The sequence below is a fragment of the Dipteris shenzhenensis genome, chromosome 23 (genome assembly GCF_047967505.1).
Source record: "Dipteris shenzhenensis isolate YYH24624 ecotype China chromosome 23, Dip_SZ_1.0, whole genome shotgun sequence".
NCBI classification, from domain to species: Eukaryota; Viridiplantae; Streptophyta; class Polypodiopsida; order Gleicheniales; family Dipteridaceae; genus Dipteris; species Dipteris shenzhenensis.
In genome coordinates, this window is record NC_141618.1 from 50,725,381 (window position 1) to 50,751,093 (window position 25,713).

Genomic DNA, 25,713 nt, shown 5'->3' on the forward strand with positions numbered 1-25,713 from the left:
ATTGTTTGCAAACTCACTGCATAGATATTTGATGTACCAGTTTTTTTCTGGCTAGCTATATTGTAATATAAAGCAATCAAAGATTTCACCCAAAAAAAAAAGTATACGTGGGTGCGTGTGTGCCTGTGGGCGGGCGGGCGAGAGAGAAAGAGAGAGAGAGAGAGAGAGAGAGAGAGTTTAGTATTGTGCCTAGAAGCACTATCGCTCTAACTAAGCCAAAGCTCCCCGACCTCATGTAAGCCATGCCCTAGTTGCATGAATCATCGTGAAAGCCGGTCCCATGCAAAGTGCCCCTAGATAAGTATATGACTCCATGATTTCCACTAGCAGTAAAGCTATGTCGATGGAGTACTACCCGTGAGGTATAGAAAATCATAACCAAGGTTGATTGTCAAGCCTCTCTCACTACAAAACAAATGTAGGGCCTCTAGATGACTCTGTAGGCCTGTTGTTGAAGAGGAGATGAGGGATTGTGTCATCTGTCAACAATAGTATCTATATCATTAAATCAGCAACTAGTAATCCCTTACCTCCCAGGGGATCAATGAAAATCATTTTACATCAATGTAAAGCCCAAAGAGTGAGTTAAAGGCGGCATCCTTTTGTTTCACTCCAATTGTGCTCTGAATCTAATCTAACAAGCCTCCAAGGGTATGTACTCTCCCTCTAACTAATTCATATAGACTCATCATCCCCAAATCATCTCTTTCGAGATTTGCATTGCCTGAAGTCTCTTAATCATGCACGATCATCAAAGTATGTCAAAGGCGTTTTGAAAGACTACAAAGCAAGCATAGGCTTTCTAGGATATTGATCACGCCTCCTCAATTATGACCTGTAGAGTAAAGATGTGATCAAAAGTAGGATGATGCCTTCAAAACCCAACATGTCCCAAAGCTCGATGTCCTTGTGCAAGAGCTCTCTAGTACGACCATAAAACTTGATGAATGTGGGACCAATCACGAGACTACGATAGTTCCCAATGTCCATGGGATCCCTTGCTTTGTGTATAAACACGATGGTGGTGATACTCCAAACAAGTGGGTAGCCACGACATACAGCATGATTGAAGCTCTGCGCTAAGATCTAAACCAAGACCTCATATCCGTGTGCAAAGTGCTCAACCCACAACCCCTCATGGTCCTGGGCTCTCCGATTATGGAGCCCGACACAATGCAACTAGCTCCTATGCGGTGAGCAAGAGGCATGTGGTAGTCCTGGGCAAGGAGGACATATCAGTTGGTGCATGTATCGGGATGTCATAGAGCAATGTCGCAATCCAAAACACCCAATTTCGTGATGGGGATGAGTGGCTTCCCCTAGAAAGAAGCCCCCATGTAATAGTGGATCCCTACCTCAGAAAGATTTGATCACCTCATTCATCCTTTGTGAGAGAAAGTCTCCTCTTACAACATTTTAGAAAACATGAGATCCACTACGCCTCGAGCATCTTCTGGTACCCCAAAGCCTACTGACATATGAGGTGAGATATCATCTCTCGAAACTCAACATCAAATCATGAGTTCTAGGGCATCTTCCTAATTGGGGAGCATGCTGCGAATCAAGTTGTGACGAAGGATCTAACAATAGCATCCTAAATCATTGATACAAAAGTGTCTAAGGTTTGGACAAGATTTCCATCATCCCCAAAGGAGGTCGAGCCCATGGGATAGGTGGCTCACACGCAGCAATCAAGACATTGAATGCCAAGTGAGAGTGGCCAGTGGCGAGGGGAGGGAGGGACCATAAAATCATGTACTCATGACACAAAGGATGGGGAAATCAAATAGTCCAATGTACTATTCCCTCCATGTGGGAAATAAGTAAGCCCTCTAGATACCATCCATCTCTAAAGATCGTTACATATGATGGCACTCATACCCTATCACATTTGGGGCATCCTCCGAGTACCTCACTATCCCAAGCTTTGATGAGTCTCTGGTACTCTAAGGGGGTCAAATCCAAAGTCAAGAAACCCATCTGTATGCTCCCTGCACACACATGGAAGTCACCTATGATAACATCATATATTGTCTCACATGGACTCTAGCCCTCTATGGTGACCTCATGCCCATGGGAAGATATATATGGAGGAAAGTAGCAGACATCAATGAAGATTGGCTGTGTGCCAAACAATTGGACTCATATCCACATGTGACAGAGAGAGAGAGAGAGAGAGAGAGAGAGAGAGAGAGAGAGAGAGCGCTAAGGTTAATAGGCCTTCCCTTATAATCTCCCTTGATTAAAACATATTTGTCTTTCTTTTCGAATGTGTTGTTAGAGGGAAACAAAGAAAGCTTAAACTACATTAAGCTTTCTTTGTCTCCCCCAAACAACGCTCGAACAATAACCATTGTAACTTTAATTTTGTGAAATTAGGGAGAAAATTTCATGACTATTGAAACCAGAATTCGGAGTAAGTTGTCGTGTCATAAAAGACTACCATCAAAACATCAAGCTCAAGAACACACTAAGGTCTGTTTCAAAACAATACCAATTCATCAAGAATGAACAAGCTTTTCTTTTGCCAACCCATGGCAGAGATTGCTAAAGAGAAGGCACGGTTCCATTATGTTAACAAGTTCTCTATTCCCATAATCGTAGAAGTACCTTATCACATGTGCAAAGAGCTTTAGGCTGGTACAATTGTCATTGGAAGAGCTGTATATGTCATGTAGAAATGCTAAAAATACACTGCAAGGTTTTATGTATGCACAAATATGCCCATTAAAATGTCTTGATCTACTTGCAAGAGAATGGGTCTCATGGTCAGCTTTCTCCATTAAGCCCCCTTGAATGCTAATTCTGAGGCCACAAAGATTATGCGCAGCCAAGTGTCCACAGTGATACGTCTCCAAATAACATCTACCATCCTGCAAAAGCCAGCAGAGGCCAAAATGTGTGTAATGCCAGGAATTGACAGAACTGAGGTGAAACTAGGCTTCTTTCATGCCTTTAGGCTGGGTTTTATATTTAAAAACCCTCTTTTTTAAAATAAAGTTAATGTCCACTAGTTTTAGACAAGTGTGGCAGCATTACACCGAACCTGACACATTCACTACGTATAAGAGATCACTCTAGCCACCGATAGAGCCTCTAAGCTCGCACCTGCATTATAAAGATTCTGTCCTTTGTACATTGTCTTTTCGTTCACTCTAATAGGTGATGATAAGCATATTTCCTTGTCACCCTGTATGGTGAACAAACAGTCAAAGAAGATATTGAATCTCAACCTCCTTGACAACTCTAAAATGCCTACTATTTTATTTCAAAACAAATATACACTCCCTCGAGCCCCATATTACTAGAAGAGCTTGTAGAAAAAGAATACAATACTACAACAAAAATCGATAGCAGCTTAATGAATAACATAACAATCGATTGCAAAAAATCTTCTCTTTAGCTTGTATGGCACAACTAACAGAAAAGTCCATGAAGATCTGCTGAATATTGAACCCTTGAAAGCATATGCGGGCAGGAGTAAAATGGGTGTAGAGATCCAAAGTTGGGCGTAAGTTCAGGAATAAAAAACAATCATGCCATAGATCATGCATGACAGAACGTTAAGATCAGACAGCAAGAACTTTCTGGTATGGGACCTAAAGACCAGTACTTTAACCATCTGACCGAACACAAAAGAAAGTAAGCCACCATTTTTTAGGTGGCAGTGTGAGAATTTCTTTGAACAAACATGAAAACTGTGATGTTTGGCATTCCACATATGTAGCTATTCTCAGATGAAAACATTCGGGTAACTCTGCTGCATGCCCCTGAGATTTTCACCACAAGAAACAATGGGCTTGCTAGGATATCCTGCTTGTTATGCAAGCTTTTGACATCCTCTGACGAGCTTACAAAAGACACACCAAACGATTTCTTATGTGTTCAATGAGCAACATCCATCTTGGCATAAATACCTCCGGTTGTGATGCATGACTGTTGAAAAGAATATTCAGTCAATGATCAGGGCAGATGCGCTTCCACCTGCAACTTTTTTTCTGCCAACTGCAAACCCAAAACTGTTAAACTATTGCTGAAACCAGTTCAAGCAGGAGGGACCCTTCAACCATGCTATCTATTGCAAATTCCCATGCATGTGTGTGCGCACGTGTGCATGAGTGAGAAAGAAAGAAGCATGTCATACCATGGAAGCATCAAAAGCCCCAATCTTGCCAAGGATAATGATGACAAAACTGGCAATTGTTTGCCATAAAGCTCACTTCAGATGCAGCATTTTAACAGTTCTTGCAAATGAGTAGCTTCATCCACCATAGCAAGGGCACAGACTAGTCCAATGTCATCTTCAAATATGTTAATGAGGCTTAGGTAATCCAGCCAATGGTGCAGAAAAAACTGGATGCTACAGGATGATGGGCTTTATGACTCCGGAAAAAAAAAAGGATTCTGGTGTGTCCTCGAAATAAGAGGTTTTAACCAGAACAGATATCCATTCTGCGGCCCTTCAAAAAACAATTCTACTCATCCCGAGCAAGGACAATGAAAACATCCCCTATCGACCATTTCTGAAGAGCTGCCTTATTTGGTGGGTTTATAATGGCTCTTTCTTGATAGGAATGACGATAGCCGATCACTATTTCCTCTCGCTGCCGAGCACGAACCATGATTTCGAAGAAACTAAGCTGCTCTTGGTCATACAGATAAAACTCTGCGGATCTTATATACAATTCATTTCCCTGGGCAAAACAACCACATTTGCTCAGTCTTTAAGGTTCCAAGGGCAAGTCCAGTCTTATAACCACTTTGAAACAGACAATTCCTTAGCTCACCTCTTCTGCGAAAAGCTCCTCCAGCACCCGGTTTATTTGCCTGTCCTCAGCAACCATTGCCAAGGCCATACTGACAAGTTCATTTGAGAGCACATAATCACCAATTTTTGAAACAGAAACCAAGTGCTTTGTTCGAGAATCCAATATTTCACTTATGATAATTGATTTATCAGAAGCTTGCTGCATTTCACCAATCCAAGAGCTCTGCAAAAATCCTGGTTGCCGTACTTGAGTCACTAATGGAGCTTTGATTGGTAGCCTCTTTGACTGCAACAAGAGAGAAAACCAGATGTTAATACATTTAAGCTGCATTCGTTATTGGATTTATAACGATCTCACCGCCCAAGTACTACCAGCTATTAAAACAGTTTGTGTGTCTGCTATTGTTCTGTACAATAAATAGGAAGTCCAACACTATGTTATGCTATGGCAGCTTTTGCAAAACCAGCCTGCAAGCTGGCCATGCTCTGTTCAAGAATTGTCATGGTATGAAGCAGCATCACGTACGTCAGAACCACCCTCTGTGCTTCTAGCATCTCTACGTGTTTTTCCCTTCATGAGAACACCACGAACGGATTGCATCCAGCAGATAATAATAACGGTAGAAGATTTCGATCAAGACTCTCCTGTGATCTTCTAAACCAGTGCCTATAACGTAAGTTTCCACCATATTTATCCCATTGGCTTACACCAACGGTCCTACACTCCCTCTATCCTTCAAGTGGGCAAATCCAAATCTGTCGTCTCAAAACTGAAATTCGAAGTGCATATACGAACTCCAAAACCCCCTGCTAATACGTTTTCCCTATATTAAAATGCCAGCATCATCAAGCGTCACCACAAGATTGCGTCCAGTAGAGAATGATAACAGTAGAAGATTTTGATCAAGACTCTCCAGTCGTCTTCTAAACCAGAGCCTATAACGTAAGTTTCCACCAGATTTATCCCATTGGCTTACACCAACGGTCCTGCACTCCCTCTATCCTTCAGGTGGGCAAATCCAAATCTGTTGTCTCAAAACTGAAATTCGAAGTGCATGTACGAACTCCAAAACCCCCTGCTGATACGTTTTCCCTATACTAAAATGCCAGCATCATCAAGTGTCAGCACTAGAGATTAAGTCCTCTCCAACACCGGCTCATTAATGCACTGAACAACCAGAAGATGGTTGGCACTACTGCCAAAAATCTGAACCACTCCTCTGCAACTAAGAGCCCATTCATCCACAGCAGTCCAAATCTGTCAAGTGGATCTTCCAAAAGGACTTCTAACTCCAACCACATGTGCAAAGAAATTCAGGAGCCGGACTTCAATATCATCAACAAGATGATGTACCTATTCAGGCATTCTAAAGACAAGATCAACCTATTGCAGATTTTCTTTGCAAATTTTTTGGGCATTTGCAGTATTTGTCACTATGGGCAGATTTTGTCAATGTGACAATATTTGTCACTGTGGGCAGATTTTCTTTGGCAGACTCTGGTTGTGCATTTTACATCCCAGGAAGGGATTCTACTTGTTCAGTTTGCTGTGTTTTTTGAGTTTATCTGACAAAAATGGCTCAGAACAACCCCAATGAGGTGTTTGGATTCCTCACACAAGAGGATAAGTTGGATGGCACCAACTGTGTTTTTTGAGTTTATCTGACAAAAATGGCTCAGAACAACCCCAATGAGGTGTTTGGATTCCTCACACAGGAGGATAAGTTGGATGGCACCAACTACTCCTTGTGGAGTTTTATGGTTCGCAACATCTTGGTTGGCAGACATCTTTGGGATTATGTCAATGGAGATGAGCCAAGGCCAGATTCAATGGCTACACCTACCACTCCTACAGCTGGACGCAGGGGTAGAGGTTAGCTGCTGCTCCAGAGGCTCCCACAGCAGAGCAGAAAAGATGGGATTCTAGGGATGCACAAGCTCTATCTGTAATTTCTCTTTCTGTCAAGAGGTTCATTATACCTCACATTCGGTCATTCAAGACTCTCAGGGAGAGTAGGCTTGAGGCCCCATTGCCTGGCAAAACTCGTAGTGCAATCAGGCACACAAGGGGGGCTCTTTCAGTTGAGACAGCTTATGCAAGTACTCTTCTTGATGAAGAAGAACCTGACTCTTTTGAGGAAGGAAAGGATAATGTGCATTAGATGCATGCCATGCACAATGAATTGCACTCCATTGAGAAAAATAGACTTGGGATCTTGTGGATTAGCCACCAGGTAAGCATGCCATTGGTACCAAGTGGGTTTTCAAAGTGAAAAGGAAGCCAGATGGGTCCATGACAGGTACAAGGCAAGGCTGGTTGCCAAAGGCTATGCACAGAAGAAGGGCATAGATTATGAGGAGACTTTTGCTCCTACATCTCGGATGACCACCATAAGGTCAGTTATTGCCATGGCTGCAAATTTTGTTTTGGAATGTCCATCAGTTGGACATAAAAACGGCTTTCCTTAATGGGGACTTGCAGGAAGAGGTTTATATCAAACAACCTCCTGGATTTGAACTTTCTGGCAATGCACTTCAGGTTAGCAAGCTAAACAAAGCTTTGTATGGGCTGAAACAAGTCCCACATGCATGGTATGCCAAGATTAATGCATTCCACGCAAGTAAGGGGTTACATAATAGTCCCACGGAAAGCACCCTCTACATCAAGAAGGATGGGGCGGATATTTTGATCATCGTTCTTTATGTAGATGAGATGCTGCTCACAGGGTCAAATGAGGAAATAATTGCAGATTTCTTTGACATGAGGGCATGTTAAATTTTTATTTGGGGATCCAATTTATACAAGACAAGTGTGGCATTGTTATGTCTCAATCCAAGTATGTGCAGAAGCTCTTGGATAGGTTCAACATGCATGATTGTAAGCCTATTGGAGGGTCCTTCTCCAATTCTAATTGATAGTCAAAGTGCTATAGCAATGGCAAAGAATCTTGTGTTTCATGCTCGCATGAAGCACATTGAGGTTCATTATCATTATGTCAGAGAGAAGTTGCATGCAGGGGAGGTCAGTATGATCTATGTGTCAACACATGACAATGTTGCAGACATCTTCACCAAAGCACTTCCACGTGAGAAGTTTGAGGCATTTCGCAGTGCCCTAAACTTATCTCCTTTTGGTGATTGATCACTACCTTGTACACCACATTGGCACTGTAGGGGGGTGTTATAATTATTATCATATTCTACACAGAATTATTATCATATTCTACACAGTGGCCAATGAATTGTAATAAGTAGGTTAGGCGCACTTTTCCCTCTATGAGGTTTTTTCCCCTAACCACAGTCTAATCCCTAACTACGGTTAGTGGATAAGGTAGGGTTTTGTCACTTAGACAAAACCTCTCACTTCTCTTTTGTACTCACTTCATTTCAGTCCACTATTCAGTACACTTACGTTCGGCTCTCTCTCTCTCTCTCTCTCTCTCTCTCTCTCATCTTCGGGAGGAGCTTTCATGTACTTGTAATATTATATTGCTCAGGTCCCATAGGCCGGTTTTGGTCTTCAGAGGACGATAATATATTCTTCTTCTTCTTCTTCTTCTCTCTCTCGATTATTGCTCTTTTTGTTCTCACAGAGGAAACTTAAACATGGTAGAGTTACCCTCATATTAAAAAGGGGGCAGAGTGGGCAGCATCCATTCTTTGGAGAGGGCAGCGTGGGATGCTTTCATCTTCAGTTTCAGTGGCAAAGATGTTTGGTTTGACAATGCTTTTCGCACTCAGTCACAGTCACTCCTGTTTTCTTGGTCGAACAAGAGGCCGCACATGCCTATCCATGCACGGGTTGATCGTTTTTATGTTGATAATAGGGCCTTGGATAGAGGAGGATCAGTTTGCATTGCTCCTGGGGTTTCCACTTCGAATCACTTTCCGGTAGTTCTGATGGTTTCCGAGCCGCATCTGAGAGGACATTCTGCCAGCATTAGAATTCTTGATACCCTTAATGCAGAGGAGGACCTCTCAGAGGCAGCCTTGCAGATCTGGGTTTCTCATGTGTAGGGTGGAGTGCCCTCCCCTTCACTTTTGGCAACAGTCCTCTCTGATATTAGCGACTTTTATCGTGTAGTTGCTAGTACCAGGAGACGTGAGATTCTCAGGCGAGATATTGGTGTGCGCTGGCAGTTGGCAGCTTTGCATAGGGAAGAGCAGAAGAGGCCAGTTGATGCTTGGATTCAAGATCGCCTTGCTACAGCAAGGGCTCATCAGCACATTTTGTTGGATCAGACAGCAGAGTTTGGCTTTCATGCACGAGATTCCTTCTTGATATAGATGGGAGGTAGAGTCAATAAACAGTTCTTCTCTACTCATGGCCCTAGACATAGTAGAGAGAGTATCTCTCATCTTATTGACTCAGACGGAGTTTTGCAGTCAAATCCAGATGTCGTCATGTGCATAGCTACAGATTTTCATGCCTCCCTTCTTACAACAGATCTTGGTAGTGGGGTTGTAGATGATGCTAGACAGGTCATTTGGCAGTGTATCCCTAGGTTGGTGAGTCCAGATATGAGACTCTCTCTTGATGCCCAGGTTTGTGTGATGGGCTTACACCCTTCTTTTTCTTAACCTTTTGGGATATGATTGGGGATCACATCACCTCAACCCTACACGACGTTTGGGACTCCGGTGAGATGCCTGGCTCACTTACGGAGGGTCTCAACATTTAATCCCAAAAGGGGGTTGCAGAAATTTAGTATCACAGTGGAAACCCATCACTCTATTGGGCACTTGTTACAAAATCCTGGCGAAACCAATCTGCCTGCGGTTGCATCCCTTACTCCTTGATCTTATTCATGATACGCAAACAGGGTTTGTTCATGGCGGAAGCTTTTTTTATAATATATTCTCCTTTTGGGAAGCTTCTCAGTGGGCCATGCAGAGCGGTCAAAAGCTCGCAATTCTACTCCTGGACTTTGAAAAAGCCTGACAGGGTAGATTGGTAATTCTTGGAGGGCACCCTTCATCACTTTAGATTTTTAGATGCTTGGATCAGAGGGGTCTCGGCCTTGTATAGGTCAACCCATAGCCAGATGCTTATAAGAGGGGTTAGGGGAGACAAGTTTCAAATTTCCAGATAAGTCCGTCAGGGATGCCCTCTTGCCCCTTTTCTTTTCCTCTTTGTGGCTGAGGCTATGAGCATTTTTCTCAGATCTCGAGTTGACATTCTTGGGCTCGGACTTCCGCTCAGACAGGAAGAGGACCTTGTGGATTATGAGTTAGCAGATGACACTACTATCTTCTTGGAGGCCTCTCTTCAGAGAGGTCCTCGATACTTTTGCTCCTTCTCGTTTCTTCATGATGTGCCTATCAGAGCCTCAGATCTTCTATGAGTGGCAGGATGCTTCTTGGGCCATGTCAATTCGACATCACCTAGTCGAGACTTGCTCTCTTGAGGATGTGCCTATCTCCCGCTATAGACGATGTATTTCTGCTTTGAGCTTGCTTACACGGGTTTTTTCATACTTAATAGAAGTCTTTTTCATGGGGGAAAAAAAAAGGCCAAGCAAAAGTTTTAAAGAGATACTCAACTATTTCAGTAGCGTTCTTCTCATAGTGTCTTAGCTTCTCATAGAAAGGCCAAGCTAAGTTAAATTTAGCAAACAATTCTTGCAAATTGATCCTTGTCTGAAACTTTTACAAATAGATTTGGCACTGTCAGTCTTTGTGTAAATCTATCAAGAAGTCAAATGTTATCAAGAAAAAACAGTTGTCAATAAAACGTTCATATCACTTTCTTTCCTTCATAATCTTCCAATTGTCCTTTGCAAATCACAAAATACCTAAAGGTCCTCAAGGTGATCAAAATTGTATGATAGCTATAAGACTAACGAGCATTTACCAGATATTCATTCTTAAGCATGAAATAAGCACTTTGGTTCAAGCACACAACTAGTCAGATATAAAAAGTTCAACTGTAACAACCTAGCAGAAAGGATGCAAGCAAATTAAGCTTACAAGCATGCTTAAGTAACACTATAGTCCTTGTGATGTAGCAAACCATTTCCAACATGCTTAGTTCAAGAGAACCCTAAAACAAGGCCTGCCATCTACAAATATCATTCACATTCATGCTTGCACGGCTAGATAGCACAGCAGCAAAAGAAACAGTGTAGATTATACCTTTTCACCAGAATAGAGACTTTTGAACAAATACGACTTTTTTAGGGAAATTAACGCATGAGAAATACCAACCTCGCAAACCATTCCATTTGTGCAATGAAATTGATAGTCTTCAGCAATTTAGTATTGGAAATACCGTATTACAAAAACTACATACCGTCAACAAAGCTGCAACAAAATTTCAAAAAGAATACCAAAATCCAGGAAAACAGTATTTGGATTGATGCATTACGCATATATAGCAGTATATACTAACCGCAAAGCTGCAACAAAATAAAAAAGGATGACCAAAAAATAGGCGAACAGCACTTGAATGTTGTATCACAACCTGAATGTCTCGAATCAAAAGAAGAGTTGCAAGCGACCGAGAATCTGCAATGACCACATTCTCTTCCAGCTTCTCATCAGCAAGGATCAAAATCTGTCAAGAAAAAACGTGAAACAACATGATTATGAAAGGTCTGGCCCAAACCTCTAAAGCTGTGACAAACTCCTGCATTTCTATTTAATTTTAAAAAAAGTCAGCCGACAGTTTTTTTTCAGGATGCAATTTGAAACATTCCTTCCTGTATTTGGCTATCATATTCATCGAGACAATATCATGAAGACAAAGTTCAGGCTACAAATCCTTTCCCTTCACCAAATAGGCAACCGCATCTATATCAAAAGAGGTTGCAACATTCACACACACTATGCCCTCTCTTTGACAACTACCCAATCCATTATCCATAGCCAGATCACATGTTATCACTTAAATGACACAGCATCCACAAGTATCACTTGTAAATCCATCCATTTTGAGAAGAAAGCTTGCAGATATTATTTCATTGCTGTGGGTGCAGAACAAACTTCAAAATGATGAAAGGCAACCATTGACAAGCAAATCCAGTGGGAATAGGTCGTACTGGCTCCTCCTTGCAGATATTACTTCATTGCTGTGGCTGCAGAACAAACTTTAAAATGATGAAAGTCAACCATTGACAAGCAAATCCAGTGAGAATAGTTACAATAGTTACATTTCTAATGGCTCCTCCGATTATTAACAAAACACATCTTGCAAACGCCATATCTGTTTCAAACCGGACGAATTGCAATATGCTCATAATTTTGTAGAGAAAATTCGCATCTAAAATATCATTGTTTGCATAGTTAATTTAAGCTTATGCATGCGAGAGAGATAGCGAGGGAGGCAACCGTCGATGAATCGCGAGAGAGAGAGCGAGGGAGGCAACCGTCGATGAATCGCGAGCGAGGCAAAACGGTGTTGGAATGCTGAGCACAGGAACATAGAAAAGCAGGTCTAAATGGCACGGTAAAGCTATTGTAGAGAGAGTGAGAACTCCCATCGTGACTCTCTCTTTCCTTGTTTCTCGGGCAACATTGAACAGTGGACTTGCATCAATTGAATAATCCTCCCATGCCAGCTGACTTTCCACTTTTGGAGGTGTGCTTGGCAAGGGACGGATAAAGTTCAGGCACGCGGTAAAACTTACTTGAAAGTTTTGCCAAAAGAAGGCCTAAAATGAAGCTCACAGCAGCAGAAGACGGCAATGGGCAAAGGGCGCAAGAAGAAGCATCCGAAGAAGGGAAGGGGGGAGAGAGAAGAAGAAGAAGAAGAAGAATATATTATCGTCCTCTGAAGACCAAAACCGGCCTATGGGACCTGGGCAAGAGAGAGAGAGAGAGAGAGAGAGAGAAGAACCAAGAGAGAAAGAAAGAAAAAAAGATATATTAATGTCCACGGGAGGCCTCGCGGGCCTATGGGACAAAGTACAGAATAAAGTAGCTCATACAGACCACTGTGGACCGGGGCAAAGGGCTCACTAAGGCCCTTGCTAAGTACTAAAATGCTATGCTAGTACAAAATAGCAAAAAAATAGCAAAATAGCATGAGAGTGGCATGAAGATATCAAGTGCTCAGAGCTAGAGTCCCAAGTGTACGAACCGGATGCACATATCCAGGCTCCATGATGGCTCTCTGATGAGATGCAAAGAGCTCACGTATCTGCATCTGTCGAGATGTCTCCTGTGGTGGTGGTGGAGGACGTGGTCTCCTCGATCTCTGGATATGATGAGCTATGTCAAGGGTGATGCCTCGCCTCGGTCGATCTCCCCTAAGGAGAGCTGAAATAGGTCGGATCTCGATCGTGTGTGCTCTAGTCGCCTGTCACGCCATGTACGATCTCTGTGCCCCTCGTCTAGCAGTGCTGTGTCGGCTCCCTAAATTGATCCATATATCTCTCATGGCAGCTAGCTCCTCCTCCTCTATCCCACAGTGCCCTGGGGCTGAGTCAAATGCATAGAAATCCATGACATGTCTCTGCGCTCGGTCTACCTCGATACCCTGTGGTGCAGTGGTCCCATTCTCCTGCTCTCTGATATGTCGTAGTAGTATCTCCCTGTGTCGTTGCATCTCCATCAGGTAGAGCCCAATACACACCTAGTCCTGGAAGTGGATCAGTCGTGAGAGTGAGCCAAAGCCGTACCCCTCCTGAAAAAGGCGATGGTAGCGCCCTCGAATCTCATAGTAGGCTGAGCAGACACATAGAAAGTGCTCCTCTGTCTCGACTACCCCCATAGTGCACAACCTGCAAATCCGTTGCTCTCTGGGTATGCGTGCAGCTCTCCCTATCTCGATTCTCAGCTAATGGGACGAGACCCGCATCTGTCCGATGGCAATCCTCAGTGCGTGTGAGACTCCTCTGTCCTAGGGATACTGAGGTCTGATGATGAGCCCATCTTCCGATACTCTCAGAAAGTGGTCATAGTAGCGCTGAGCCTTGATAGGGAACTCATGGTCCCCCCCCCCCAAGTGCGAGATGTGTGGAGCTGGAGGAGATCTAACCATATGATGCAGTTAATCTCATCTCATGGGGTCGAGTCGGGCGGTGCATCCATGCTATACTGAAACGGTGGAAGCAGATCAATATGAATGCCGTGACTGGCAAACCATAAAGTGACGTGTGCAAACCATGCTGTACCGGCCCCATTCTTAGATAGTCGTATGGAGGACTCTAGCACCAGCCTCGCGGTCCCAAACTCTGTGGAGGAAAGTCACTGTCTAAAAAATGGCATCAACCTGGAGAGGGGTCCATGGGGAACCAAGGGCTTACTCCGAATCATCCTGGAGTCCATAATCACCTGTAGCCGCTCGAATCTCTTCCATTCTGCTGCTGAAATATCACACCCCTAAAAAGGTACCGCATACATGGCGGTCGGCCTCACTAGAGTGTCGAAAAGCCAACACTTCGTCAGTGGATCCTGGAAGTGCGCCTGGAACCACTGTCACTCTAGTCGGGCCAAGGCACCATGCCCTCGTGTGAGTCGTGCTCTAGCTACGTGGGTCATTGTGAAAATTGGCCCTGAGAAAACTGCACCCAAGTATGTGTAGGATTGCACAATCTCCACTGGCTAACTCTGGTATGTAAAGCTATGTCGATGAAGCACTACGTAAGAGGTGTTGAAAATCATGACCTTGCTCTTCCCAAGGTTAACCATCAAGTCTCTCTCTGTGCAAAACACCTCTAGGGCATCCACATGTCTCTGTAGTCCCTCTGTCGAAGATGATGGGAGGACTATGTCATCCGCATATAGTAAGATCTGTATCATCAAGTCTGCTAGTGGTGCTCACTCGCCTCCTAGGCCGTCTATGAAAGATGTAATCTCATCAATGTAGAGCCCGAAGAGAGTCGGTGAGAGAGGGCATCCCTACTTTGCTCCGATCGTGCTCTCAACCCTGTCTGATAGGCCTGCTGGGACACGAACTCTCCCTCTAACTCACTCGTATAGGCTCACCACTCCCCAGATCAGAACCTCTGGAATCTGCATATCCTATAGTTTCCTGATCATGTGGGATCGTGGGACAGTGTCGAAGGCTTCTGAAAGTCTACATAACAAGTGTAGACTTTCGAGCGTCACGACCTCGCCTCCTCAATGATAGCCCTCAAGGTGAAGATGTGGTCTACAGTGGAGTGCTGTCTTCGGAAACCTGCCTGCCCTGAGCACGCTGCCCATGTGCCTCTGTATGACTGCTAATCTCCCTCTCCAGTATCAATCCATAGATCTTGGCCAACAAGTGGCCAATCATGAGAGTGCGATAGTTTCCAGTATCCATAGGGGCGCCTGCCTTGTGTATCGGTACTATGGTGGTGGTACTCCATGAGGGTGGGAAGCCGTGACATATGGCGTGGTTGAACATTTGTGCTAGTATCGGAGCCAAAACCACCAGTCCATGATCAAAATTCTCAGTCCGTAGTCCCTCATGGTCCTGTGCTCTCCAGTTGTGAAGACGATTGAGTACAGCCCGCACATTCTGTGCATTGAACAAGTGGCAAGTGGTGGGCCAGGGCATAGTGGACATATCAGGTGGTGCCTACATCGGCACATCATCAAGAGAGCATGCATAAGTGTGCCAAACACCTGGGTCTGTGATGGATATAGGTGGTTTTCCCTCCGATAGAAACCGCCAACGCCCACTAGCTCAAGTAGATGTCGTCCATACTCTTTCACATGTGGTTCATTTGCAGAGTGTATCACTATCCCGAGCTTAGCTGCATCTAGTTCTGGTACTATGAGGGAATCCGATGCAAAATCCAGTAGGCCCACCTGCCTATTCCCTATGCGTGCATTGAAGTCACCAAGAAGAAGGATGTCCCCCTGGCTGGAGAATTCAGTGATATCATCTTGAATCGACTCATATGGACTGTGACCTTTCGTGGTGACCTCACGTGCATAGGATGAAGTATCTGGGGGGAAATAGCACACTGCTATGAGAATCAATCGTGCGTCTGGTAGTTGGGCTCGTATCCACATGTGTCGTGCATGCTCCTCTCTCCGTGCCACTGATATGAGAGGTCTCATGTGTGATCTAAAGAGGATAGCCACTCCCTCCGAACCCCGCACACCAGTGTCTCTCTTCGTCTCCTTCCTATGAGATGACTCCCATAAATATCCTGTCACAGTGGGTAGTCCTCTCTCGGGGCTCTCATGTGTCTCACTGTAGAAGACCATGTCTCTGTCAGTGTACGTCTCCGAGAAACCACCTGGATCAGACCAGAGTGTGCCATTGCAATTCCACATTGCAATTTTCAGTCCACCTTGTGTCCCTCTAGCCCGACACCGTCATAATTCACCCTCTTCTTTCTCTTCCTTTTCTTCCTTCTCCCCTCGGTCCCAATCTCCTCTCTCTCAGATGATCACCCTACCATCTTTGTATGCAGCCCATTTCCCTACTTCTCTCGCTGCAATGACGTGTACCATACCTTCTCTCCGGTGTTCCTGCTGTAGGAGGGTGAGGTCATTGTCCAGGTAGATCCAGGTTCCTTTCAAGGTCACCCTTGTGCTCATGAGGGTCTTCCTATCCATGGCTGTTCGGAGCTTCATCACAAGTGGCCTTGTGGGTGCATTGGGCTTACCAACTCTCCAAGCTGTCTCACATGTCAGGTTCACACCCATTTTGGTAAACAAAGCATTTGCATCTGCCATAGGAGTATCTCCTACTCTGAGGCCTCGGACTAAGACATTTAGGGCTTTACTGTTTCTCCTTTTATCCTCCTCTAGAGCATCTGAAATGAACTCTGTCTTGGGGACAGCAGTGCCTTTCTTGACCACATCGCTCCATTCCAAGATTGCAGCCTCTCCTTTCTTGATTTTCTGGGTGAATTCAGCATGTTTAACCTTCATAGTGTCTTGCAAGAAAGCCAAGTCTTTTTTTAGTTTTTCATTCTCAGATTTCAGTTCATTTATGATCTTGCATCCTTCTTCTTACATCCCCTTTGTCCCTTTCAGCTGCTTCATTTGTTCCCTAATGATGTTCAGCTCCTCGTGTAGGGATGGCTGGAACTCCCCTTCATCTCCGTGTGTGTTTGCTTTCAGTTTTGCATTCTCGTCTTTAAAAATAATCACCTGAGCTTCCAAGCTCTCTATCTTGGATGTAAGAAAACTGTTTTCACAGCCATATCCCGCATCATATCCATCTGCATTTTCCCAATTTGTTTTGCCCATTTTGCATGCATTTCTTCTTGCCATCCCTTCATGTCGTCCTTCATTTGAGCACGTATGTTTGAAAGCTCATCCTTCTTGTATTCTTTCAGTTTCTTTTGTAGGCATTCAATTTCAGCATCTTGTAGCTTATATACCTCTTTGATAGTAGATAGGCATGCTTTGACATTCCCATCCTCTACTTTCTGCCCTTTGGTCCAAATTACGCTGTATTTTATGTCCTTGTCCCCTCTGGTTTTCTGATCGGGTGAGCTTTCCATGGCCTCTTCTTTTTCTCTGGTTTTTACTGATTTTTCTGTTCTTTGGACTGTCCACCACCTAAGGGCTGCTCATATCAAGTCTTTCTTGATTTGATTCTTGATTTTTGCAGGTCAAGAGCTGGTTGGAGCAGAGGTATAGGGCTGGAGTCGAGGCATGAGGGCTCTAAGGGCTAGACAGGGACTGGTGGCAGCCCCTTGACGTTGGCAGACTTGGAGCTTAAACAGTAAGTACGGGGGGGGCCTAGTAGCCCGTGCGGCCTGCACAGGCCCTTGTGCCCTGCATTGCTTAGCTGACAGAAGGCAAGGGGTGGCACAACAGGTGGCGAGGGTGGCGCAACAGGTGGCGGGGGTGGCGCGGCAGCTCCAGGTGGCCCAATGGCCTGTTGCCAGCAGCCTTGCAGGCAGGGAGCCCACGCGGGGGCTAGGAGGCAACCCATGGGGGCTGAAATTAGTCACGCATGCCCGAAGGCCTGTTACCAGCTTGCAACAACAGGGAGCCCACGCGGGGGGGCTAGAAGGCAGCCCGGGCTGAGGGTGATCGCGCAGGGTAGGAGGCAGCCCACGCAGGGTAGGAGAGGCGCAGGCCCTTGTAGCTCTGAAGGTGGCACAGTAGGTGGCGGGGGGTGGTATGGTAGGTGGCGGGGGTGGCGCAGGTGGAGTGGGTATTGGCGCAAGTGGAGCGGGTAGGCGCTGGAGACCCAATGGCCTATTGCAGCAGCAGGTCCGCAAGGAACAGCAGGGTCTATGAGAGAGTGCGTGAGAAAGAAAGAAAGAGAGAAACTTTATCACAGTCTTTGGAAGACTGATGGGTCTATGAGACTGATAGAAAACTGAAACAACAAGCAAAAAGGGTGGAGCTACTAAACGAGCATCATCACCCATGCTGAATGCTAACTGCTGGGAGTACATAGTCATATCATCAGTAATGTCATCATCGTCGTCGTCATCATCATCATCATTGAGTCAATCACCATCAAGGTTAGTTGGCTCTAGTCAATGCAAGGCGCCCCCACAAGAGTATATGTGTGTCAGGGAGGTACTGATGTGTAGCCAGTGATGGAGCATTGGCGACTATCTGCAGCAAATGCTGCCCATCTCGGCCTCTTGGCAATGACTGCTCTTGACCAAGGCTATCGTAACCCCTGTGGGTCGTGTCCCAAGCCTGACATGGATGGGAGGTCACTCAATGTGATCTGCATGTCCGTATGTTGTTGAGCGTGGCATGCCTTGGCATGCCTCAAGCTCCGGGTCTCTGCTGCGCTTGCTATCAGTGGCCACAAGGCTCGTGTGATCTCACTGGAAGAACTCCGTGATCCTGCTCTGAGAAGGGTTGGACCATGTGCCTGAGGACTGTCTCTGTGTCCTGAGTAAGTGCTCCTTGTGGTGGACCTCCTCATGAATGAAGGCAGCGAGTCATCCCTAGCCTGGGTATGAGAGAAGTCTAGATAGTGACCCAAAGCCGTCCCTAAAAAGGCAATGGTATCAACCGCGGATCTCGTAGTACACACGGCATCTAAACACGAAGTGCTCCTCTGACTCCACCTCCTGTCAATCACATAATGTGCATAGGCATCTCTCCCCAGGTATCCCCTCAGCTCGTCCACTCTCGATGCAGAGTCAGTGTGATGAGACTCGAAACTGTTCGATAGAGATTCTTAGTGAGTGTGGCAAGTCGATCCAAGTGTACTCTGGTGGGACAATGAAGCCCTCCTTAGAGATGCGCAAACAGTGGTCTCCATAGAAACTAAGCTTAACTAGAAGCTCCCTCGGCTCCAACCAGGTCCTGAATGTGTGCAATTGTAGTAGATCCTCTCGTATGACCTAGTTGACCTCATGGCATCCTAGCGGAATAGATGGAGCGTCTAAGCTGTACTAGAAGGGAGGTAGTCTATCTATGTGAAGCCCCAATCTCTCAAACAAACTACGTGTTTGGTCCATGGATGTCCGATGAAGACAAGCGATGGCAACCTGCGTCCCTCCATACTGCTTGACGCGGGGTAGATAGATAATGGTCTGGAATGCCACATCGTAGTCGCTCTACCAGAGCCCACTCTGTGTCTGAGAGATCCAGCCCCTAACAAGGGCTGCCGTACATGTCTACTGGTCAAACCAACGAGTCAAAGAGAAGAGCCTTGGTACGGGGTCCTGAAAGTGTGAGTGGAAGCACTATCTCTCCAAGTAGGCATACCCCCTGCTCAAACGGGCCTGCGTCGCTGGCCTCATCATGAAAATCTAAGAGAATCTCAATCAAAGTACCGGCAAGAGAGAAAACAATCACCCCTGGTGATCCCATGAAGGTCTCAAGCTCGTCTATGTAGAGGCCAAACAAGGTTGGTGATAGTGGGCAACCTTGTTTGACCCCAATGGTGCTCATAATCTCCTCTGTCCATCCGACACTTGTCCGAACTTGGCCTAAGACTCTCATAGAGAGCCATAACAGCCCATATGATATCCTGGTCATACCAAAAGGATATACAAGTACATTTCACGATGTAGATTAACACTTTGCTTACACTTTGACTTGTACGGGGACCTTATTTCAATAAAGTGCATGGAAAATAAGACAATGAAATTGGAAAATTACTGTAAGACTTATTACAATAACAATCCATATGTATAAATTAAATATTTTCTTTTATACGTTGTTTCGACTCAATGTAGGGGAAAATGGAAAGCAAACCAAACATTATTTGCCACCAAACAAACTTTTCACAATGGTTAGACTATGATTTTGTTTCAATTGTAGACACAAGTAGGGAAATGAATGTAGAAAAAATTATAGAGCATGTCATTGTGTTATTGGGGGGCTACATTGCACACTTGCCAAGCATACTTGAGGATATCTGTAGGCGTCTGATGAGGCGAGCTCGTGGGACCCTGTCAAAGGCTTTCTGGAAACCTACAAAGCTATTAATAGTATACTCTCTGCTTCCGTGACCTGGCCTCCTCTATGACAACCTTGAGTGCAAGTACGTGATCCATGGTCCCGTGGTCACGCCGAAATCTTGCCTAGCCCTCGGCCCTAAGTCCCTGCATCTCTACGAACCTGCTGACCTCCATCTCAAGTATTGATGCATAGATCTTGGACATGACATGCGCAATCACAATGGTCCTGTAGTTTTTCGGGCTCATGGGATCTCCTACCTTGTGAATGGGTGTGATAGTGTTAAGGGTCCACGTGTGTGGGAAGCCAAGACAAACTGCGTCAGTGAAAAGCTTTGCTAAGATCGGGGCTAGAACATCAATCCCATATGCAATAAACTCAATGCATAGCCCCTCATGATCTTTCGCTCGGGCGTTGTGGAGCTTCAATGTCGCATCCTTGACACAGCCGCTAGTGAATAGAGTGCAAGTGGTAGGGCGAGGTGAGTGTAACAAGTCCGAGGCTGGCTGGTTGGAAACGCCATACAAGCTACGTGCGTAGGTGAGGGCAGTGAGGGAGCTTTCACTCTGGAGCATCCCAAATGGCACTTCCGTGGATTGAATTGTCCTCTTGCTTCATCCATTTTGTGGAACACTTGATCCAACCTCCATGCATGCTCTCTCTTGCAACTGTACACACATATATCATCCAGAAATGCTCTCACAAATTTATCAATGAAAGGGGCTAATACTTCATCAGTATTCTCCTGATACCATGCCGGTGCATTCTTCAATCCAAATGATACTTTGTAACAAAAGCAAACCCAGGGTGTGATAAATGTAGTTTTGATTTTATCTTCCTCTGCAATTGAGATCTGAAAGTACCAAGAATATCCATCACACACACTGTACTTTTCATACCCTACCACTCTATCCAATATATCATCAATAAAAGGAAGAGGATAATGATTGCTTTTTGTTACTGCATTAAGAGGCTTGTAATCAATGCCTACTCTCCATCCTCCTATGTGCTTGGGAATGATTACCACTGGACAGCCCCAATCTGAATGCTCCACCAAACAAATTAGCCCAGCCTTGAGCAACTTATTTAACTCCTCTTTCAACACAGGCAAGAGCTCTTTGTGTATCCTTCTCAACTTTTGAAAAACACATCTGCTGCCTTCTTTTAGCTGAATGTGCATCGGCTCACATCTAAAACCCATGATCTCTTCATGTGAGGTAATAAACAGCTTTGGATACTGATGAATGACCTTCATATACTCCTCTTTCTCCACTCCCTCCAAACTAGAATTCAGCATGGACAGCAATATCATTTCTCTCTCTATCTGGGAAGGTGGGGGTTGCATCAAGTTATCCATGTCTTCAAGCTTACTCTCCTCCTTAGCTTCTTGTATCCATGCTGCCTGCAACTCATATGCACTTGCCCTTCCTCCTCAGATGTAGTACTCTCTTCTTCTATCTCAGTGTCTGACTCCTCTTCCATGCTTGTTTCTTCTGGTTCTTCCTCTACTTCCCATCTGCTGCTCATATCAAATTTCTTGGCCTTTCCTTCTTATTATGCGCTGTAATTGTACCCATCTTCCAGTTTTGTATTGCTCCCACCTATCTGAGCCAAGGTCTGCCCAAAATTAGCGGGTATAATCCCAAACCAGCAGGCATAATGTGGCAATTAATGCAACGTGATACTACAAAAGCATCCACTGCTACTCCCGTGCATATACCTAGACACTTCACCTTTGCATGGTTTGCCAATCGGAGCCTAAAATCTGAATGTGCATTCAATTTTAGCCCCAACCTCTCCATAAATGCATGAGTCATGACACAATCTGTGCACCTCCATCAACATATGCCTCTCCAATACTCACACCTCCACACCATGCATCCATTGATGGGCATATATCTGGAAGATCTTCCATGGACATCATCTCCATCTCTCCTCTTGTAGGCTCCTGCTCATTACTTTTCTTGGGATTAGCCAATTTCTTCCATTCTCTCTTGAGCTTCGAGCACAAACCAAGTAATTGTACAAAAGTTATATTGGCTGTCCTTCCCTTCAAATCATTCATCAGTGTGTATTCCTCCTGACCTTGACCATTGACCAATATGCACAGATGTGTATCTAAAGAGCTGATCCATAAACCTTGGCCATCCAATGACCATCCATGACGTTTTATAATGTTTCTTGGGCCTCTGACTCTTCTTTTTAGGCTGAGGGCTGAGATCAAACTCCACATGCTTCCCTTTTTTTGCACTCCTTGTTCTCTTTGCCAGTGGCATGATCTCCGGAATAGAGTCTCCACCCTAATCAGGCTGATTGCCTTCTCTTTTCCCTTATCTTCCCATTTGACTCCAGTAAAGCGCTGATTCAAATCCTTCACTTCCACATTAAAGTCTCCTGACCTATCATTTGTCTTCTGCATTACACGATAAACTTCTCCACCTACTCTTGCTGGTTTATCACAGTGAGAGCTGATATGTCCCCACTCTCCACACTTCCAGTACTTCACATTGCTCATGCATCCCCGTCCCCTACCTATTCCGGCTGAATTTCCTTCACTCCCAACTAGTGCATCTCTCCTGTTATTTTGCACACCTCGGCCTCTTCCTCTTCCTGCAATCTCCATCCAGTTCAGGCTGAGTGACTTCATAAGCTCTACAGCATCATGCAAGTCCTTCAGGGAATCATCCTGCATAGGAACAGACACCGGCTCTCTCTCTGCATAAGCGTTTATTCGTCTCCTTCATTCAAGTTCTGAAGCTCTCAATCAAAGCAACTATCCGTCCTTCAAGCCCAGTTCCCTTCACGTGATCATCCAAGCAGTGCAACTACCCTTCTTCCGCAAAGCACACAAAGCTCACAGACTCCTAGTTCCTCTTCAATTCATAGAGCACTCACGTCGTCTGTCGTCCTCCTGAACTCCATAATTGAGACCCCCCTTGTAGAGATGCAAACACCCAGATCAAGCAGCTCCCGTGAGGCAACGGCTGACTCTTCTAGACTCCTCTTCACAGCCGTCAACCCTCGTCTCATCCAACTCATCCCTCCAGAAGTTTTGAGATCTGAATCACATAGCCACCATGCATGCAATAGACACGTCACCATATACCTTGACGCCTTGCCCACCAAGGTCAATTCGAACACTTCCTCCTGTGTCAAAGTGCCACAGTTGTTGACCGCATACACCTTCTCAACTTGCCTGACATGAGCATCACGGTCATCCCTTTTCTTCCCTGCAAACTTGGTATACTTAACTTGGACCCCCATCCATCTCCCTCTTGTGGGTTGAATGATTGGCCCACCTGCTCCTGATGGCCCTCCCTATCCGAATAGATTGCGTGAGGCTACCGAAACCACTGTCAGAGAAGAGGATGCACTCAACACCATGCGTCCATCCAAAGAGACCTGCACACGCGGACCTGAGCGCATACAAGGTGGTGAGTGTGAATGTGAGGGTGTCCCCTAGCTATGGTCAGATCCTCCAGGAGGACCCAGAGACATCTCGTCTCCATGACCGGGATCACTCCTCCTCCGACATATCCATGTCGTTGGTGTCAAGGGATTAGGAGGAACCTGCAAACATGTTTGCATGCATGCTTACTGTGAGGAGCACAAGTGTAAAATCTGCTCCCAAGACCACCGAATGAGGTTGGTCATGCCAATCTCCGTGCTCGCCATTCCGTAAGCAAGGTGTTGTGGTTCCATCCGCATCAGATGGAGCTCGTCTTGAAATTTTCGAATGTGATGACTTACAATTGCATTCTCCTCCTGAACCACTAGGCAGGAGTGCGTGGCGATGCCCGCAATCGACCATGTGACATTCCTCCACAATTGCAGCAGGAAGAGGACGACATGAGAATGAAAGCACCTCTCGGAGATGCGCCATTCGCCAGATCACGACTTTCCTTGCATGCGTAGTAAGAATGTGCATCGTGATCGTCAATGTGTAGCGTCACTATGACACGTAGACGCTACAAGGTATACAAATGAATACACAACACATCATCTACTGAAAACATAGAGAACAAGAAAGAAGAAGATCGCCATAACACTACGTAAGATGTATATATCTCAAAGCAAGAGCTCATATATCTCTCTACGGGAAACAACCTCGGAATGCTAGTAATAGCATGCATACAAGAACAAGATATCGGTTAGGAACCGTAGGACTGCTCCTGTGGAATGTGTTCCAAGCCTGTAATGAGAACGTTTATGAAGAGTATTGGGATGAACATTGGTATGCCACGCTGCCAGAACCCAAGTTCTTCCACAGTTGGATGCACATCCTCACAACCATAGACTCGCTCGAAAAAAACATAGATGGCCGCTTATGACTCCAAGGTGCTAGGGGCTAGAGCCGCCTTGAACATGATTAATATATTAAGGGCACCCAAGGAAGGAATGGAGGTGAGGAAGGTTAAGTCTGATCTCCACTGTGGCTAAGATATAGCAGTGCTGATGGTGCACCATGAGCTCTCCTCCAACTGGGGAGCTAAGTTATACATGCTAAAGGACCCATTAGGGACTATAGAGATAGAATAAGCATCCCAACAAAAGGCCAGGTCCTCATTAGGAGTTAAGCCCTCGCAATGACTGATGGTTCGGTTCTTCATTTTTACCACTCTTCCACTCTCCTCTCAAACCTTAGACCAAGGCCATTAATGCCTATATTCCAACCTTAGGCATACCACATTTGCACATAACCTTCAAGCAAGCATTTAATGCTTATTTCGACAGACTATCTATCACATATGATACTATCACATATGATGAACCCAATCGCGACACACGGTGGATTTACATGACACCCACAATACATAAAATACTCATCCCACCATATACATATGACTCGGGACAACCACGAAGAGCACGTGTCATCCCGTAACAAAACATCGTCACACACTAGATACCATGCTCTGGGATGTCCGGTGCACCCACACTGCTGTCAACATTTCCCAAGAGTCCCTGCAAAAACATTTACAATCTCGAGAAAATATTTACATCAGTATAAAGTCTTGTGATGAGAGTATCCATAACTCAAACCCACCACCCACTAGTTATGTGCATAGCTATGTGCGTACCCATCAACATGCAACAAGTGGAGAACTTATTTACAATTTTATCCACACATCTCTAGCAACCCCTCTCTTTTGCTGTGACATTCATGTCCAGCAGTGAGTTGAAAAGAGATGATATATCTAGATTCCCTTCGTCTTCACTCTGCACTGACTTCCACCGCTTTTGCCACAGCTCATTATCTTCACGATCTTCTTCTTTCAGGGCTACCATCAACCGTGCGAAGTACAATGATCAAGTATTACGATCTTATGAGACAATTTGCAGTACACATCTGTTGAAGTTCAGGATAGGCACCAAGCCAATGCATTCCTCAAACCCATGCAAAAATGAGTCACATATATAAAGTGAAAATGTATCTTCCTTATAGGGAGAAAGGTAAACCAGTTCCACATCTCAAGGTCTATAAATGCAAGCTTGAGCTGTCTTACCCCAATTGTTATACTAAATTTGCTCAATTCTTCATGGTGGATAACAGTCAGACTGTTTTATTTTCCACAATATTTCATGAATCACAAGTTCCATCAAAAATTCACCGGAGATAAATTTGAATCACAAGTTCCATCACGAGTTCACTGGAAATAAATTTGACC

At 45.0% G+C, this 25,713-nt stretch overlaps 1 protein-coding gene across 4 annotated transcripts in view; it reads right to left on the reverse strand.

The window, feature by feature from the left end:
* Positions 1 to 2,524: 2,524 nt before the first annotated feature.
* Positions 2,525 to 25,713, reverse strand: part of LOC147887505 (putative ion channel POLLUX) — a 76,730-nt gene continuing 53,541 nt past the window's right edge. For 3 of the 4 annotated variants that reach the window (XR_015543183.1, XR_015543182.1, XR_015543184.1), the window contains 6 exons: positions 11,232 to 11,324; positions 4,788 to 5,054; positions 4,145 to 4,694; positions 3,918 to 4,005; positions 3,109 to 3,190; positions 2,525 to 2,873 (listed from right to left, as the gene is read on the reverse strand). Coding sequence is in view for 1 of the 4 variants with exons in the window: in XM_087394029.1 (XP_087250155.1) it covers positions 4,476 to 4,694; positions 4,788 to 5,054; positions 11,232 to 11,324 (579 nt within the window). In the remaining 3 variants the exon portion in view is untranslated. Of the gene's footprint in view, positions 2,874 to 3,108; positions 3,191 to 3,245; positions 4,695 to 4,787; positions 5,055 to 11,231; positions 11,325 to 25,713 lie in introns of those variants that run through there. The other variant, XM_087394029.1, reaches the window with a different exon arrangement.